Source organism: Tachysurus fulvidraco, chromosome 8, assembly GCF_022655615.1.
Source record: "Tachysurus fulvidraco isolate hzauxx_2018 chromosome 8, HZAU_PFXX_2.0, whole genome shotgun sequence".
Lineage (NCBI taxonomy): Eukaryota > Metazoa > Chordata > Actinopteri > Siluriformes > Bagridae > Tachysurus > Tachysurus fulvidraco.
In genome coordinates, this window is record NC_062525.1 from 11,791,532 (window position 1) to 11,807,948 (window position 16,417).

General features: G+C 36.4%; 1 protein-coding gene across 8 annotated transcripts in view; it reads right to left on the minus strand.

Moving 5' to 3' along the window:
- Window positions 1-815: 815 nt before the first annotated feature.
- Window positions 816-16,417, minus strand: part of rbfox3a (RNA binding fox-1 homolog 3a) — a 323,538-nt gene continuing 307,936 nt past the window's right edge. For 7 of the 8 annotated variants that reach the window (XM_027177424.2, XM_027177422.2, XM_027177419.2 and 4 more), the window contains 3 exons: window positions 14,854-14,918; window positions 11,364-11,442; window positions 9,504-9,586 (listed from right to left, as the gene is read on the minus strand). In XM_027177424.2, coding sequence (XP_027033225.1) covers window positions 9,542-9,586; window positions 11,364-11,442; window positions 14,854-14,918 — 189 coding nt within the window. In that variant the 3' untranslated portion in view covers window positions 9,504-9,541. Of the gene's footprint in view, window positions 2,288-9,503; window positions 9,587-11,363; window positions 11,443-14,853; window positions 14,919-16,417 lie in introns of those variants that run through there. The other variant, XM_027177421.2, reaches the window with a different exon arrangement.

Below are 16,417 nucleotides of genomic sequence, written 5' to 3' on the forward strand. Positions count from 1 at the left end.
AGTGAACCAATTCTGACTGATCACACTGTCCTGGAGTGCTCCGTTATTATTATTATTTTTTTTAATCATATAACAGTAGTCAACACAGACATCTCCATTAGAACTCAGGTCCAGTACCAGAACAGAGACTAGCTAGACCATGTACATACATTTACAAAGTACTACTTAAAAAATAAGGACATATACCTAAAAAGTTCAAGAGTTTGAAGTACATTCAATAGCTGAAACAAAGAATCAGACAGACAGAGAAATGCCACCGAAGTAAAAATCTCTCAGTACACTAACAGTGCAAAACCTGAACCACCATTGAAAACAAGAAATAAAATCATTGTTTGAAGGGTCGCAAAGTCACAAATAGATATATTCATATAGAAATGTTTTTTTTTTCTCCATACTTGTAATACAATAATACAACATTAGTAAATGGCTACAATTGACATTTGACCCATGCTCAGCAGCATGTTATTAGTACAATGTTTAACTATATATGGATATCACTAAAGTGGAGCTCAGTAGAAGTAGAAAGGTAACAGACTTTAGTAAAATTTCGCTTGCAACCCTTTGACTAAAACTACCGCCCATCTCACTTTGTTTCCCACATTATAGCAGGCAAGAGCCTATTTTCAAGATGGATGGCCAAACTCCTGTGACAATACAAAGCAGACAGCTCCAATTGTCTTAATTTGTAGCCCCCTGACACCATGTACAAAAGTGGTTTACTACACAACATGGCCACCTCCACAACAACACTACAATGTAATGCTTTTTGGTAGCACTGGGGCCACGAATCAGTGAAGCCCCTTTCCACTTTTCCATTTCCCACTTACTCCACTGTGACCATTCCAGGCCGACACACTATATCACACACACACACACACACACACACACACACACACACACACACACACACACACACACACACACACACACACACACACACACACACACACACACACACACACACACACACACACAGCCTCGTATGTCTCAGTGCGCCCATTTTTCTTCACTGGGCCTTTACACATTGTGCTACTGAAAACAGAGGGTTGTCAGACAGCATGAATGCCTGTATGAACTCTATCTTCTCATTTAGGGATGGAGATGGTCATTAGATGGTCTTGTAGCTTTGGCAATTGCCACACTTATCCATAACCATTAAAGTATGCATAATGACAATTTATCACACGCTGCATGGGAACGACCTCAAAGACATCTCTTGCACTCTTTTTTGTTTTCGTGGACAGGCTTTTGGTGGTATATTTACAGTTTCTTGACTCGACCTGCCTCTCCTATTTAAATTATAATATTACAAGGTCTTAACAAACTTTAAAGTCTTTTAAAAGTATCATCTCTTGACATTGGCATGAAACGTAATTACAGTACAGTGGATCTATATTTGCAAAATTCAAATTAAAAATGATTTCTTTTCAAATTCATGTCAAGTTTATAAAACTGCTTTAAGCCAACGATACTGACATTTAGGAGAAATGGAGGGCGAAGGAGTGAATAAAAGTTTCTTTTTCAGGCCTACATCAATGACTAAAGGCCCTTGACCTTTTCTCTCTGGGATGTAATGCTGTTCAACAGGAACTTAGCCTTTGTCCACCGAGGCATTAGCTGTCACTTCTGACCCATAGCAGAAGGTCAGTGATGGAAGACTCAGGCCTACCACACACTGGAGCCCTAGACGAAGCCAGGCTGCCAGACTTGTGTCTAAAGAGGTTGCAGCCCACTTGTCTTACCCTTTTCCCTCCAACCAGTCTTAAGGGCAGGATAAGCTAGTCTGCAAAAGGAGGAGGGGGTGAGGAAACAACCATGTCCCCTCAACCCCCCTCTCCAACAGCGCTGCATTCATGCATCGTTTACCTCTGCTGAGTTTTTTTTTTGTAACATTTTCTAACATATTTATACATACATATATCGCTATATAGATTTATATATATTTATATATATACACTCATCTTTTACTCTTTTTGAGATCACAAACTTAAAAAAGTTTAGAAAAATAAAAAAAGTTTTTATGATGAGCTCTTGTCTCGTCCTCCACCCAGCCAGGCTGTCACAGGTGAAGGCTAATTCTTCTTCCGCTTCACAGCTTGGCTGTCATTCATGTCTCCATCAAGATATGATGCCTCCAACTCACAGCCTTGGTTGAAGGGATCCTTCTTTTTATGTGTTTTTGTATTTTTATGTGTTTTGTTTTGTATCGCCACCTTAATCCTTCTTGTCGTCCACTATTTAGCCGATGTCCGCCTCTTCTATGATCCCTCTTTTTCTCTTTTATTTACTAGAAACATAAAAACATGTTGATTAGTGGAACGTTATCCTGTAAGCTGTTGTATGTTAACATGCACTTGTTAAACAGCTGAACTGATTAAACAATAAAAGATTATATTATATTACTGAAACGCTTATTATATTCTGCTAATTGTATGGTCTCAGAAATTATTTCAGAAATATCCGACATAATCCTTGGATATAATGCTAAACATGCATTTCAGGATTATCCACAAATCCTGATACAGAGGGGCTGAACAGAAAGCAAGACACCTTAAAGGAGCTTTGGAAAAATTGAAGATAACAAAGTAGTATTATGAAGGATGACAATAAACAAGAAGAGGAACAGTTTCCACAGCGAAAGATGGGCAGATGTTAGACAAGTTGGAGAAACAGAACAACAGAGAGATGGTGAGAGGAGGAGAAGATCAGGAGCAAAACCGGGAGTCCAAGGTGTCCTGGGGCTCTCTTCCTGACAGAAGCTCTCTAATTTAGGGAGATGTGGCGCTGCACTGAAGAGGCTCACAAGAGCATGCAGGCCAACTTTAATTTTAACATCACTTTGTTGTTGCTCAGCCCTCCCTGGAGGAGCCCACAGATGTGCTCTGGCATACTGATCAAGCCCCATGATGGGCTTCTGTTCTCGACATGAGCCACTTTATCTCTTACACAGACTCATGATGGGCTCTGCTCTCTTGCTTGACAAACACAGAGAGAAATAGACTCAGAGAAAGAGTTACTAGAGACGCTCGATCCGGCTGCCTACTCATCTGTGACCGGCTACAGATTCTCTTTCAAATGATGCTGCCATAGACAATGAAACACATGCAATCTCTAAGTCTACTAATAGCCAAAAATTTGCTTTCATATACATCCATTTCTGTAAGAAAAAGTAGGCTATACACAGTGTCTGGTTTAAATTTCAATTTGAAGATCATTACATTCACATTGAGGACACACATGCTAGAATTGTCTTTTTATTTAGACACAAAAACATCTTTACAATGTTATACTGTACAGAAGTGTACAGAACTATAACTACAGTGTCTTCATCAGAGTCCATAACCAATACATACGTGGACAATCTTACTACCAGTCAATGTTTTCACACAGTATGACCTGAAACATTGAAAATGTCCAGTACACATTGCACATGAGCTGAGCAGCAAATACACAGGTGACATATACATATAAAAGAGGATCTAATAGTGTAATATAGTTCTAGAAGTAATTTTTTTTTTTTATAAACATATACAAAAAATCCCCTGGCAGAGAAAAACTGCATGTTTAAATAAAAAAAAATAAAATACAAATAAAAACAAACAAATAAATAAAATAAAATAAAATATATATTGAATTTAAATTGTTCTGTAATTGCCTGACTAAATTAGAAGTGCATTAATGACATAGTCTATATGTAGCAGCGATACAAGTTTGCTTAACAATATCTGAGGTCTACAAATGTGGCTGTAACATTTTTAGTGCCATTCACTTTCCATTGCACGTTATCAATCCAGATTCTTTCACTATATTATTGCATTGCACAAACTCAAATTCAAATGAATTGCAGTTCTCAGATTTTTTTTTAACTAATATTTATCTTTATCTTTGTGGTGAAACTGGTAACTATTTTAAAATTCTGTTACCATAATTAGAACAAATTCTATTACAGAAATAATACTGCCATTTTGTACTGGCCCTTGGCCCATGGTGCCATCTTACAAATGACTGCATTAACAGAGCCAATTAGACAGGCAATCATTTAATGGCTTGCTGCAGCATCCGTGTAAAATGAAGACTTCCATCATGACAATCTGCAAGCGCATACATTCATTCTGATGCCAGCAAACTGTCCTCTAAGCACTCCTTTTTTCAGAGCTATTTAGCCTCAGTCTTTAAATACTGGATCACACGAATGGCTAATGGAGTTATAATTGAGTAATAATACAGTATGATGCATATAATTCTGTTTAATGTAGACAAAATGCCTATACTAAAAATAAGAAACACTAAAATTAAAAACAAAGGATTTGTACATTTCTGCATAGTTATGTATCAGTAAGATTCTGGAAGTGAATTAGTAGAAAGTAGGAGCTAGTAGACAGATATTTTCGAATGGATTGAACGTTTGGGCTCTGATTTATTAAAATCCAAAATAAAGAACATTTCTTTGCATGTGCAGTTGGGTAAATTGTGCATGCAGATAGAGGGCATGTTGCGGGGGATTTACAGAGAATAATTGTGTGCATTACATCATATGCAAACTAGGGGGAGGAAACATTATGTAAATAAGGTTTCTTGTGTGTACTAAATATTCCTGGCAGCCGCAGTGAATACCGATCTCCCTAAGACTAGTGTAAGGGTAAACTGAATGTGAAACTCAAGTATAGCACCAACTAAAGACAAGCGAGATAGGTCAGAAAAAAAACATGAATAAATGTTTGTAGACATAAGTGTAGATTACATTAATAAAGTATTTGTAAAAGAAAACCAATTTAATGGCTGTTGGCATGGGAGGAACGAGTATACAGCAAAATCTAATAAATGTAATAATACCACAGTAATAATTAATAATGTCATAATTTTGAAAATCTAAGATATCTTTTAAGGCTCATTATGAAGACAGTATATATTCAGTTGGTAGAACCAGGCTTCTGCAAATTTAATGCCCAGTGCCCTTTAGACATATTAATTTCTGCACGCATTGGCCATTCACAAAGTGGCTTTAAGGGTTGGTCAATTACAGCTTCACTGCCAAATTAATTGATTTGCATTTCACAGCTTGAGCAGGAATGCTCCAAAATAGCTTGCTTATTAAATAAAATATACACAGTGAACCTGCCATGATTCTAGGTCTATGTGAAAGACACAATTCTTTCCTAACTTCCTGTTAGGGTACATATTTTATTTTCAGGTCATATTAAATTTAAATGTGTTTTTACTCTTAAGTAAATCAGGACGTGTGTGTTAGAATGAGACAGACTGCATTACACTTCTCTGATTTTGTTTTACAGTTGGTAGAATGACAGCAGAGTCTTTTAAATCTGTCTTTAATTGAAATGAAAATGAAACAAATGTCATAGGGCAGCTTTAATACTTTCAAGTTATTTGGAAACATCATATAAACACATTTATGTAGCCCAACTGCACAGCACAGTTATTATTCTAACACATTTAGACATAATCAGTTCTGTTTTCTCTTCGGAAAAAATGTATAAAGAAATATATGACTGAACATTTTACATAGTTATATAAAAATTCACAATGGAATATCTGTAGGCTTATAATATTATTTTATAAAAGGAAGAATACATTGTTTGCTTTGTTTCTCTAAGTTTGAAGTACTACAGCAGAGCTACATTTTCTTAAATATGCTATATCTATTGTTACACATAAGTATTTATTTTCTGATCAACCTACAGTAGGCTTGACCTTGTTCCAAAAAAAATGGATATGTACATTGACGAATTTAAAAAACAAAACAAAACAAAACAAATAAACAAACGAAAAAAAAAAAAAAACACCACCACTAACAACAACAAGAAGAAACTGTTTAAAACTGATAAAGTGCAAGCATGGATGTCAAACCAATTTCAGTCTTATTTACAGCTTATGGTTGCAATCATTTTGGTAGCACTAGCCTTGTATTCCATTTCCACAGAGCACGATTTTTTATTTATTTTTTTTTATCTAAGGCTAGTAACTAGCTAGCTTGGAGGCACTGTGTTTTGAGGTACCATCCAAAAACACCCAACAATCAAACAAAAAAAAGTATTTATCCAAATACATTTATGTTATTACTTAACACTGAAAACTTATAGGTGTTAGAGGAAAATGCCTGACGTGTGTTGAGCTGCTCGATTTAAACATCCGCACATTTTTCTTACTGTAAAATGATATTGTTGATCTAGCAGTATTTATTTATTTATTTTTTTTTTTATAAAAGAACATTGAACAATGATAAATGTGTTAATAAATGTACTTGATGTTACAGTCATTATCTTAGCAGTGTTCGTAAGAAACTTATTAAATATTTAACTAGGATTATAGTAGCAAGGAAAGGGGTCGGGCTCAGCGGCTCAACTTTATTTCTTTTTATCAATACTAAAGAAAATTCTTTTTAAAGAAGACGACGAAGCTCAGAGAGTTGAGGAGGTAGTGGTGGATGTGAAGAGGAAGCTTATTTAAGTGAAATATTACGTTGTATGGTAGATTTTTTTCTTCAAATCGGGGGAAGCACTGCATCCAATCACTGTTTTACAATAGGCTGCATGTGATTTCAGTCTAGAAGGAGAATGGTGTGTCTGAAGCCACAACTGCTATGGTAATAGAACGAGCTGAACAGCAGTGCTATACGCAAGGTAAGCCTGGTGTATCTTCAAATGAGATCAGTGGTTATTGACTCAATGGTGTTATCTTTAATCTGTGGAGTAAATTGCTTTGGATGCTGCCCCTCCGTCCTGAATCTTTTCTCCCTTTCTTCTATAACTCCCACCTTTCTATTCCATTTGAAGTGAGCAGGCAGCTATTTACTGGGCAGAATGTGTGTCAGTGTATAGGGATGTGAGCTGCTTCTGAGCCTCAGGGACATGATCAACGCCCTGAACAACTTGGAAACGAGAGAGGCCCTATTTCACAGAAAGGATTATTGGCTTCTCCCACTCGTTCTCTCTCTTACTCACTCTCTCTCACAGTATGTTCTCTAAAGGCCTAGCATGTCTTATCACCGGCTTTCTACAAAGTGCTGGGTCTGAGCATAATGTCACCTTGAGAGAGCTTTTCACCTGTGAACTTCTCCACTTCTCCACTGGGACAAAGAACAGCCCTGATTCATAAGAAACACTACTAAAATGCTAGAATATACACCCATTTCAAGGTATGCACATGTAAAATCATGAAAGCAAATGACAAACTAAATATCTTTCAAGGGTAACAACCACTCTCTCGGGGTGATTCAATCTAGGATAGTGTGACATGGTTAACATATGGATCTTACCTGAGAGGAGGTACAGACCATGTCTGATAAGGTTCGATTGATTTTCTCAAAACCCAACCTGTTCATCTTACTCTCCCTTCCTCTTTGAAAGAACTCCTAAATCGTTGCTGTCTTATTAAGGATTCTGAAGTCACCTATACATTTTTGGTCAGCTAATAATGATCCAGAAATATATGACTCGGCGGGACACACCAAGAGCTTAACAAGTACCTCAACAGCAAATCAATAGCTGAACATGTTGCTCAGTACCCTGTGGTGCTTCATCTCTGCAAAATGTGCAGAATCTCAAGGGAAAGGGAAGCCTCCTCCTTGTTTCTCATTTTAAACTTACTTGGCACTTTTTGCCTTTTTTTTTTTTTTTTTAACAGTTTTATCTCATGATTGTATTTCAGCATCTCATTGCAAGAGTGACCTTTAAGAAGAAATGTGTGCCACAACAGCAATGAATATTTCAACAGCACACCACTATGCCTTCACTGTCTTCATTTAAGCTGCAGCGGGATTTCGTGATTTTATCAGCTAGAGGGTGCAACAGACCATGTAGTACCGATGCGCTCTTCCTTTGTGATATTAATACTCAATGTTTATTTACAGAATGAGATAAGAGCTGGAGATAATAGCTGTGATTAAGTGCACACTTATACTGGGAAGTCTCGCTCAGGGCACTTGATTATGAATGTAAGAGTTCTGTTCCACTAAAAGAGATTTTATAGACTGCTGTTTTGTTCCATTTCAATTTGAAGATAATTATGGTAAAATGCATACTTTTCATGATATACATATACATATACATCTATCTATCTATCTATCTATCTATCTATCTATCTATCTATCTATCTATCTATCTATCTATCTATCTATCTATCTATCTATCTATCTATCTATCTATCTATCTATCTATCATTATGGAATTAATATATATATAATTATGGTAAAATGCGTACTTCTCATAATATATATATTATGAGAAGTACGCATTTTACAATAATTATATTCAAATTGAAAAGTAACAAAACAGTACTCTATAAAATCTCTTTTGATTGAGATTTGACATATATATATATATATATATATATATATATATATATATATATATATATATATATATATATATATATATATATATATATATATATATAGATATATGCATTAAAAACATTTGAATATCAATCATTGAATGTCAATCACTGGAAAAGATCAGCATTATAGGAGATGAGCAAAAAAAGTAACTAACTGAATTGCATTTACTATTTCTTAAAATATTATGCTGGTCTGTAGCAATGGAATACATTTAGGTTAACAGTATATTATTTCTTGACAGGAATACCGTAAAATGTCACATTAACATCAGCATGGGTTTGCGAATAAGGGTTTAATAAAAATGTTGATAAAACTGGCATGAATACATTTTATTGTTTACTGGAAGGTGAGGAGAGATCTGTGCCAATGAGTTTTTTAAAGTGAAACAGAAATTGTAATGTTATAACAGATGTACGATATTCAGCAGAAGGGCAGCACAGCCTCTTTTCCATAATTAGGAATCTAGCTTTCAAAACAAATCCTTTCATAATTACCCTTTCCTGCTAAAATTGCTTTATAAAAGGGGTTAAAATGAGTTAGAAGGTAGTCTAGTAACACTTTCAAAAAAGGAAAAATAAACTCAAAAAAAAAAAAAAAAACAATGGTGAAAATTCATAATACAGTATATCATTCCTACTGAACCACAACTGAACACTTGTGATACAAACAGATGGCTTCTTTTTTGTATTAGTCAAGCAAGAGCAGAGAATTAAATATGCTTGTATTTCTGGCCGGATAGTTGCTTTGCACATGTTGCTTAGTGCAGTGCCATTGAGTAATACGCATAAAGCCAGTGCGAGGCGTTCTCCCTTCACGCTCTCATAACATAAATCAGCTGAGCTCATGCCCATAAATCTAAGGCCAGACTAAATGAGAAAGCTCATTGAACAGCATCTCTCCTCCCCACAAGCTGTCATTCAGCCCCTCCTGTCTTGGCCCACGCATTTCAATACAAACAAAACAGATTCCAAATCAATACAACAGTGAGACACACATACACGCACCAGAGAAAACATGAGAAAAATTCAGAAAGGTTAAGAGGTTTGACTTGAACGGGTGTACAAGGTGGGGTCGATGGTAACCTGGAAGCATTTTGTTCTATTTAGATTCCCAGGAAAGGAGAAGGTGGGTTGTTTGCGTTTGGTTTTTGTTTGCTTTTTGTTTTGTCTGGGGATGAATTTTCTGTCTTTAGTATGGAGTGAAGCGACTGTACCCTCCTCTGTATAGGCTAGCCTGCAACATCAAAGATGAAAAAAAAAAAGGTTCCAATCAGTGTAAAGTATTTGTGTTCTGTTTCCTTCCATTTCTTCTTCCTTTTTTCTTAATAAATCATCTAAATGCTTTGTTGTGGCACATTTAATTCCATGACTAATGGGCTTCTGATCCCACATGTACTCTTAAATTTAAGACAGGTAGCGACTAAAGCAGTTCACACACAATTTTAAGTTAAAACATATATCTTATTGCATTTAAGAAGAAAAAAATTCCAACAATACTAAATGATTTATAGCTATATAAACAGTATTAATATCCTTTATCTTGGCCTAACAACTCTCTTCAACCCCACAGAGAGCAAGAAGGAGATGCTTCTCTTTAAAGGCTCAATATATTTGTTCTGCCCAGAGGATGATTTCTCTAGTCCTCAGGTTTATTTGATCAGAGATGTCCTGGGGTACATTAAGCACATTCTCACTGCTCTGTTTTAGCTGGACTGCTGCTCAGTATCAACTTTAAAAAAAAACCCTCCAACTCCAGACTTTCTAAAAGAAACACTCATGCCTCAAAAGTTGGCATGAAATCACATCAGTTCCAATTCCAGAGATTGAAGGAAAAATCATTTTACCCTCTTTGGGTCTCATTATTAATCTTATTTTTAAATGAGATTTGATTATCAAATATGCTTAAACTCTTTTAAATTCCCTGGCTGGAGATCAGTGGTAGTTCCTATCAACTCCTTTAGTCGCTACCAGTTTGCTCTGTACTTTCGTCAGAGCTTTAAAGACCTATTATTGCCCCATATAAAGCTCCAAATTTGCTATTTGTTGTGCTTCAGACCAAGAAATTATGGCCATGAGAAAGGGAGGATGTTTTGAAAGAGGAAGAGGAAGAAGGAAGAAAAAAAATCAACACAGGCCACAGTTTTAATTAAGTAAATGAAGAGGAAAAAATGGTCTTAATTAATGAAAGCTTTTAGCTAGCAGCTGCACTGGGAATCACTGTTTTGAGAATCACACGCATGTCGGCTTGGTAAATTCCAGCCATTTGTCTTAGGCAGAGTGTTTGTCCAATAAGCCCCATGGGCATGGGAAGGTGAAAGCAATGAAATCTTTTTGGTCTTTCCTGCTCTCTATATCTTTTCCTATTCTTTAATATCCCTTGGCACGCTGCTGCACGCGCTTGATGGTCATAAATCTTTGGATATATCCCTACCCACAACCATAAAAACAAATAAAAACCCAAAACAAACATATTGTACAATTGTTTCAGTTTGCACGGATAGGAGTTTTAGAATTTTTCATCTTTGATGTTAGCTGCAAAAGCTAGCTAAAAACAAACATTAACAGAACAACTATCCTCACAACAAGTTGATTGTTCTCATGTGGACAGTAAAATGGTTCGGACTTAACTCTTAAATCAGTTGATTGAATTAATCAAGTTCAGTTCAATATCACCTTTGAGACAGAACATCCCCTTTCAATTACTAGGGAACTGAGATTCAATGTTCAATTATTCTGGACAAACCGATACATACCTGGGAAGAGGAGTAAAATGAGGCGAGTAAAATTGTCAGGTTCATAACACAGAATCCACAATCATACTTTCATAATTTAATACCTCTGTTTACATTAAATATGGGATTGATAAACCTTTCATCTATGCCTTGCCAGATTTTCTTTTTCTCAAATGGGTTGAGCAACTGCTCGAGTAACATTATGAAACTATGTGCATGAATTCTAGAGTATTTGTGTCTGGACTGTAACAGATTCATGTTTATGAAAGCAAGACTTACCATAGTGCCCACACTGTATGTGGCTGCAGGTCCAATCGTGTGGTGATAAGGGTCTGCTGTTGCATAGACTCTGCCATAGCTGTAGATAGAGTGGAGAATATAGAGGTTAATAGTTCAAAAGGTAGACCAGTGTCTTTTTTTTCAATTCCCATTATTCCATTCAATCTTGATCTCAAGTCAACATATTATACTTGATTAAATACAGTATAGTATAAAGGTAAAGATTATGGGGAAAACACCTTTGCAGTCATATGGTGTTTTGGTGAAAAAGTATTGAGCATTTCATCTTTCAGGATGTAGCAAAAGTTATATAAAATTGAGTGGGACATGTGAATGGAGAAAATGAATAAAGAGAACAGGAAGGAAGCTGGAAGAGTGAGTGCGGTTAAGATATATTTGGTGTGTGTGCATGTGTGTATGTGTGTGTAGCTCTTTTCATTCTGGCCATGCTCCTCTGCCCTGCCTTGTTTGCCCAGCCTGCACCGGGGATGGCTGTTTCTCTAACTCTTTTCATTGTTGGTGGGTTGGAACTAATTCCTCCATGATGGGCCTCACTTGTTCACTTATTTATTTATTTACTTCCAACACTTCCCTTCTTCATTTGTTTACTTTTCTCCAACACACGCTTGCAAATGAGGGCCTGTGGGGAGCAGATAAGGCATTGCAAGGCCAGGGCTAAGGGCAGGGACTGAGCAAGGAGAAAAGGGGAGACGGGGGAAATCCTTAGCCCAGACATGGCTATTTCACATGGAAATGCTATCGAATCTGACCAGGTTTTTGTCACACAGGATTTTCAGTGTCTGTGTGTGCTTCATCTGGGAATCCCCAGGTCAATATGGAGCAAATTAGAGTTACACTGTAAAATATCAGCAGGTAAATCACTAAAGCTCTACATCAAAATGCAGTTTAGCAGGAGTATATTCATTCATCATTTTATAAACTAAATTGTTTAAAAAAAAAATCATTTTTGCCTTAAGTAAACATGGCTGAACATGCTATGAGTATTAAACACAAAGTTATTCCACCTAGCATAAGTTCCTAAAAGTTCACATTAAAAGAATGGTTTATAGAAAAGTATGTTAATGGCAATTATCTATTTCTCTTTTTGACCAATCAGCTGAGACATTGTGTCAGAATGTAGTTTTGATGTATTTTGCAATGGAGCTTGTTGCTGAAAAAACGTAGAAATCATGAAGAATGAAAATAATGCAGCTATCAACAAATAACCTCAAATTAGAATCATGCAAAGTTCATGTGGATGTCATCACAGACTTGTTTCAAATCACTTTGTCAGACTAAATCATATAGAACATAAATGATTAATATCAAATAATTTAAAATGAAAAAACTGCAAATGGCGGTTTATTAAAAAAAAAAAAACATTAATTTAAACACAGTTCTTTTTCATTGTTTTATATGTATAAATCTATAAAAAACAACTTTTATAATTTTTTCATTGATTTCTGTAGTGCTTTTAAAAACCCAAAATTGTCCCAGGTCAGTTTGACCCAAACAGTACCAAAAGGGTCCAAAGTTATCAAAAGGGTTTAACAAAGGGTTAAAAGAGTTGATATCTGGTGACTCTGAAGGCCAAGTCATATGCTTTACATCGTTTTCATTCTCAGGTCAGAATAATTTTGCATTGATTGCCACTGATTCATAACTAAAAGAAGACAAGTGGAACTATGGCAGCAAAATGCATAGATCAACAAACTTTTTCCTTTAATATGGAATGTGTCTGTATGTAAATCAAGTACTTATTGATTCAGTTATACAGAACAGTTGTCACACAGTATCAGAAACCAAAGACAATTCTATTTGTCCTGGTTTGAGGCAAATTTTTGATGATTTTGCCTTGCAGTCTATATGCTGCTAATTGATATTCACAAACTTCTATTACTTTTTAGTTATGTTAGCCTCGTAGTTTCAGTCCACAATTGAATACACATATATATTACAGAGTCACGACTTCTGAGGTAAGCAAAATAAAAAATAATAAATTTTGATTTTGTAGCTGTAACACTCTGCCTCCAGTGATCTGCTCCATAAAATATCAAATAAATAAACATCGTGTCGAGAAGACCTGTTAAATAATAAAGAGAATACAGAAGAAATGCTTTTTTTTTCAGAAGGAGGCTTGTGGGAGGACAGAATGATAGAGTAAGAGGCAATGGGAGGAATGAGAGCATGAAGAGAAGAGGCAGCTAAAATCACTGCAGCAGAACGCCAGTCTTTTCACCTGCTCTGATGTGGATCAGCGCTTGCCTCTGATAAATCTTACATTATCTGTGCTCTTCAGGCTAGTGGGCAGGGCTGGGCCTTATCGCCACTGACACGCTCAATCTCGCCCAGATTAAACCAGCGTCTGCCCTGATCCAACCTGACAGGGTCCCCACAGGTCCCAGATAAATTACTGACAACACGGCACCACCCTGCTCCTCAAACACACATCCCACCCTCGCAAACACACTCACACACAGCCCTCCAGGTCTGAGATAAGTGGCCAAAGCTCCAGATAGTAAATTCATTCAGGTGCAAGATTATGAATGTATGTATCTGAGATGCTAATGCAATTTATATCATAGTGCTGCTGATTAATTTTCTATAGGAGCAAAGCTCTGACAGTAGTTCCAGCTATAATCCAAATCACACAATAATGCATATATTAATGCTCTTGTTCTAATATGTTACTGTTCCTATAGAAACACTGATAACCTGATAAAAAAGCAGTGTTATTTATTGAAGAAAATGTATATTCATTTATATGATGAAACTGTTAGAAGACAATGATTTCACATGCATCGACGGATATATTTATTTGTGAGTGCTTTGTAATGGTCAGTTTTACAACAAAGGAAAAAACAGCTTTATTTTAAAAAAGGCGGGTGAGAAATGACCTTAAATAGCTGAATTAATAGCTTCATTATAATTATAGTGATTATAGTAATAAAAGTGATGAACACAAACTTCCACAACATTAACTGAAACTATAGTAAATATTAAAATGTATACTATGTTGTTTATTTATAAAGTTTCCAGTTACTGTAGTAAAATTAGCAAACTGCTATGGTATAAGAGGAATAAAACACTTTGGGATGTGTTTTTATTGGAAAAGTATCAACCATCACACCGTTCTGTCTCGTTTGAACCATTTTTAAATTCAGTAAATTTTGCACAAATGATAAATAGCTATGCGAGATTAATGAAAGACTGGACTCACACTCAGACTCTACAGAGACAATAATTATTGCCCCTGTTCAAACATGCTAGTAATTCCAAATGTTATCAACATCTTTATGTGGATGATTTACTTATTGGTGTACTAATGTGCACTGGGAGAAGGTTAAGCCAAATCACTGGAAAAATACCAGATGTGAGGACATCTGCTAGTGTTCCAAATAGAATTAAACACGAGAAATTCTACTGAGGACAGCAAATGTAAGCAGTAAGCAATAATGCCCTGGGACAGAGTGGGAGCTGGAAGACTTACCTGTCACTGTAAGCTGCTGCAGCTGCTGCGGCTGGTTGGGCATACCTGTATGCCGCATAGCCACCCTGTCGAAACACAGGAGACAGAAAACCTTAGCTGTATAATAAATATATAATCATATAAATAAATAAACATGGAAACTGTATATACATGAGCTAGCCGTTTATATTTTATTTTTTTACAGAACCAAGATGACATAGGAAATGAATCTGCATCACACAGCTACGGTTCCCTCACTAAAAGCAATGCATGACTCCACATAATAGTTCACACAGTGCACTAATCAAGCACGTATACCTATCTGCTCTGTGTGCAATGATAGCCGTGCTACCTGCTACATTCCTGTCTGCTCAGCATCAATTCAATCAATCGAAATGGTAGCACTGGGTGCCTATAGATCAGCATTTTAAGTGGGAATCTGGTATAAACATTTAAAACCAGTCAATGCTTGCTTACTGTGAATGAAACCAAATGAAAGATTTGGCTGAGGGTATTGGAAGACCTTTTAATTAATGTGGCTGGCCAATACGAATCCTTTGGCGCTACGCCCAAGGGAGCTGTCCTGACAGGAAATGTGCTCTACAGAAGCCAAAGCATGACAGACGCTAAATATTGCTTGTGTAAGCATTAGATGACATCTGACAAAGCCATTAATTGCTTCACATAAGTCTGCTATTAATAGGTGTGCTGCAAGCAGCATCAAATATCATTAGCCGTGATCATTAACCACCAAAGAAGATCAGCAATCCAGCTGGTTTCGGCTGATAACCATGTTCTCAGAACAAGCTTTGTGGGCAAATGCAATACAAATATTCTATGCTGTAAAGACACTGAATGAAATTGCTTGCTGGGAGCAAGTATCTTTAGTCACTTAGATGTTTATCCAAAGTGTCTATTTAAATGAAACAGCTCTGCTCTTCCATCTCCACTCTGCTATTGCATTCTCTGACATCTCTTCTATATATTATATCGGCTCTGACATAGAGTGTGTCAGACCGAGCATAGCCTCTGATACAAGACTCAACACTAAATTATATATGCTCGCTCTCATTTTTCAGTCTTGGATTAAAGTCAGACAGTCATCTGTGTAGATCCAGTGCTGCAGAGCAAGTCAGAAAACGAAATCAGGTCACTGTAAAACCTCTGTATAGACCGTACAGAGGTTTTGCTCACCATTCAGGACCTCTGTTTATTTGGTTATGAGGTGAATGTTAAAGCAGCTATAGATATCTTTAGTTACAGATCTACTCAAAATATGTAGGAACGGGCATCATTATTCTGTCTTGGCTGCTTTCACTTTCTTTAAATCTGAAAGTTGAATTCCTTCCCATTTTCCCTCTAGTGACATAATCCTGGGAAAGGGAGGCATGTTTTCTCACTCCTTCTGATCACCTGACTGTCTAATGCCTTCTGACATCCTGTCAAGAATAATTGTGCTTGGGCATGGGCCTGGCATTGAATGGGAGAATTTTTGGCTACAATTTAATATGAACTGAGAGGAGTAGATAAGAATGTGCTTCACAAAACAAAACAAAAACACTCAAGCAGCCAGCTTATCTAACAT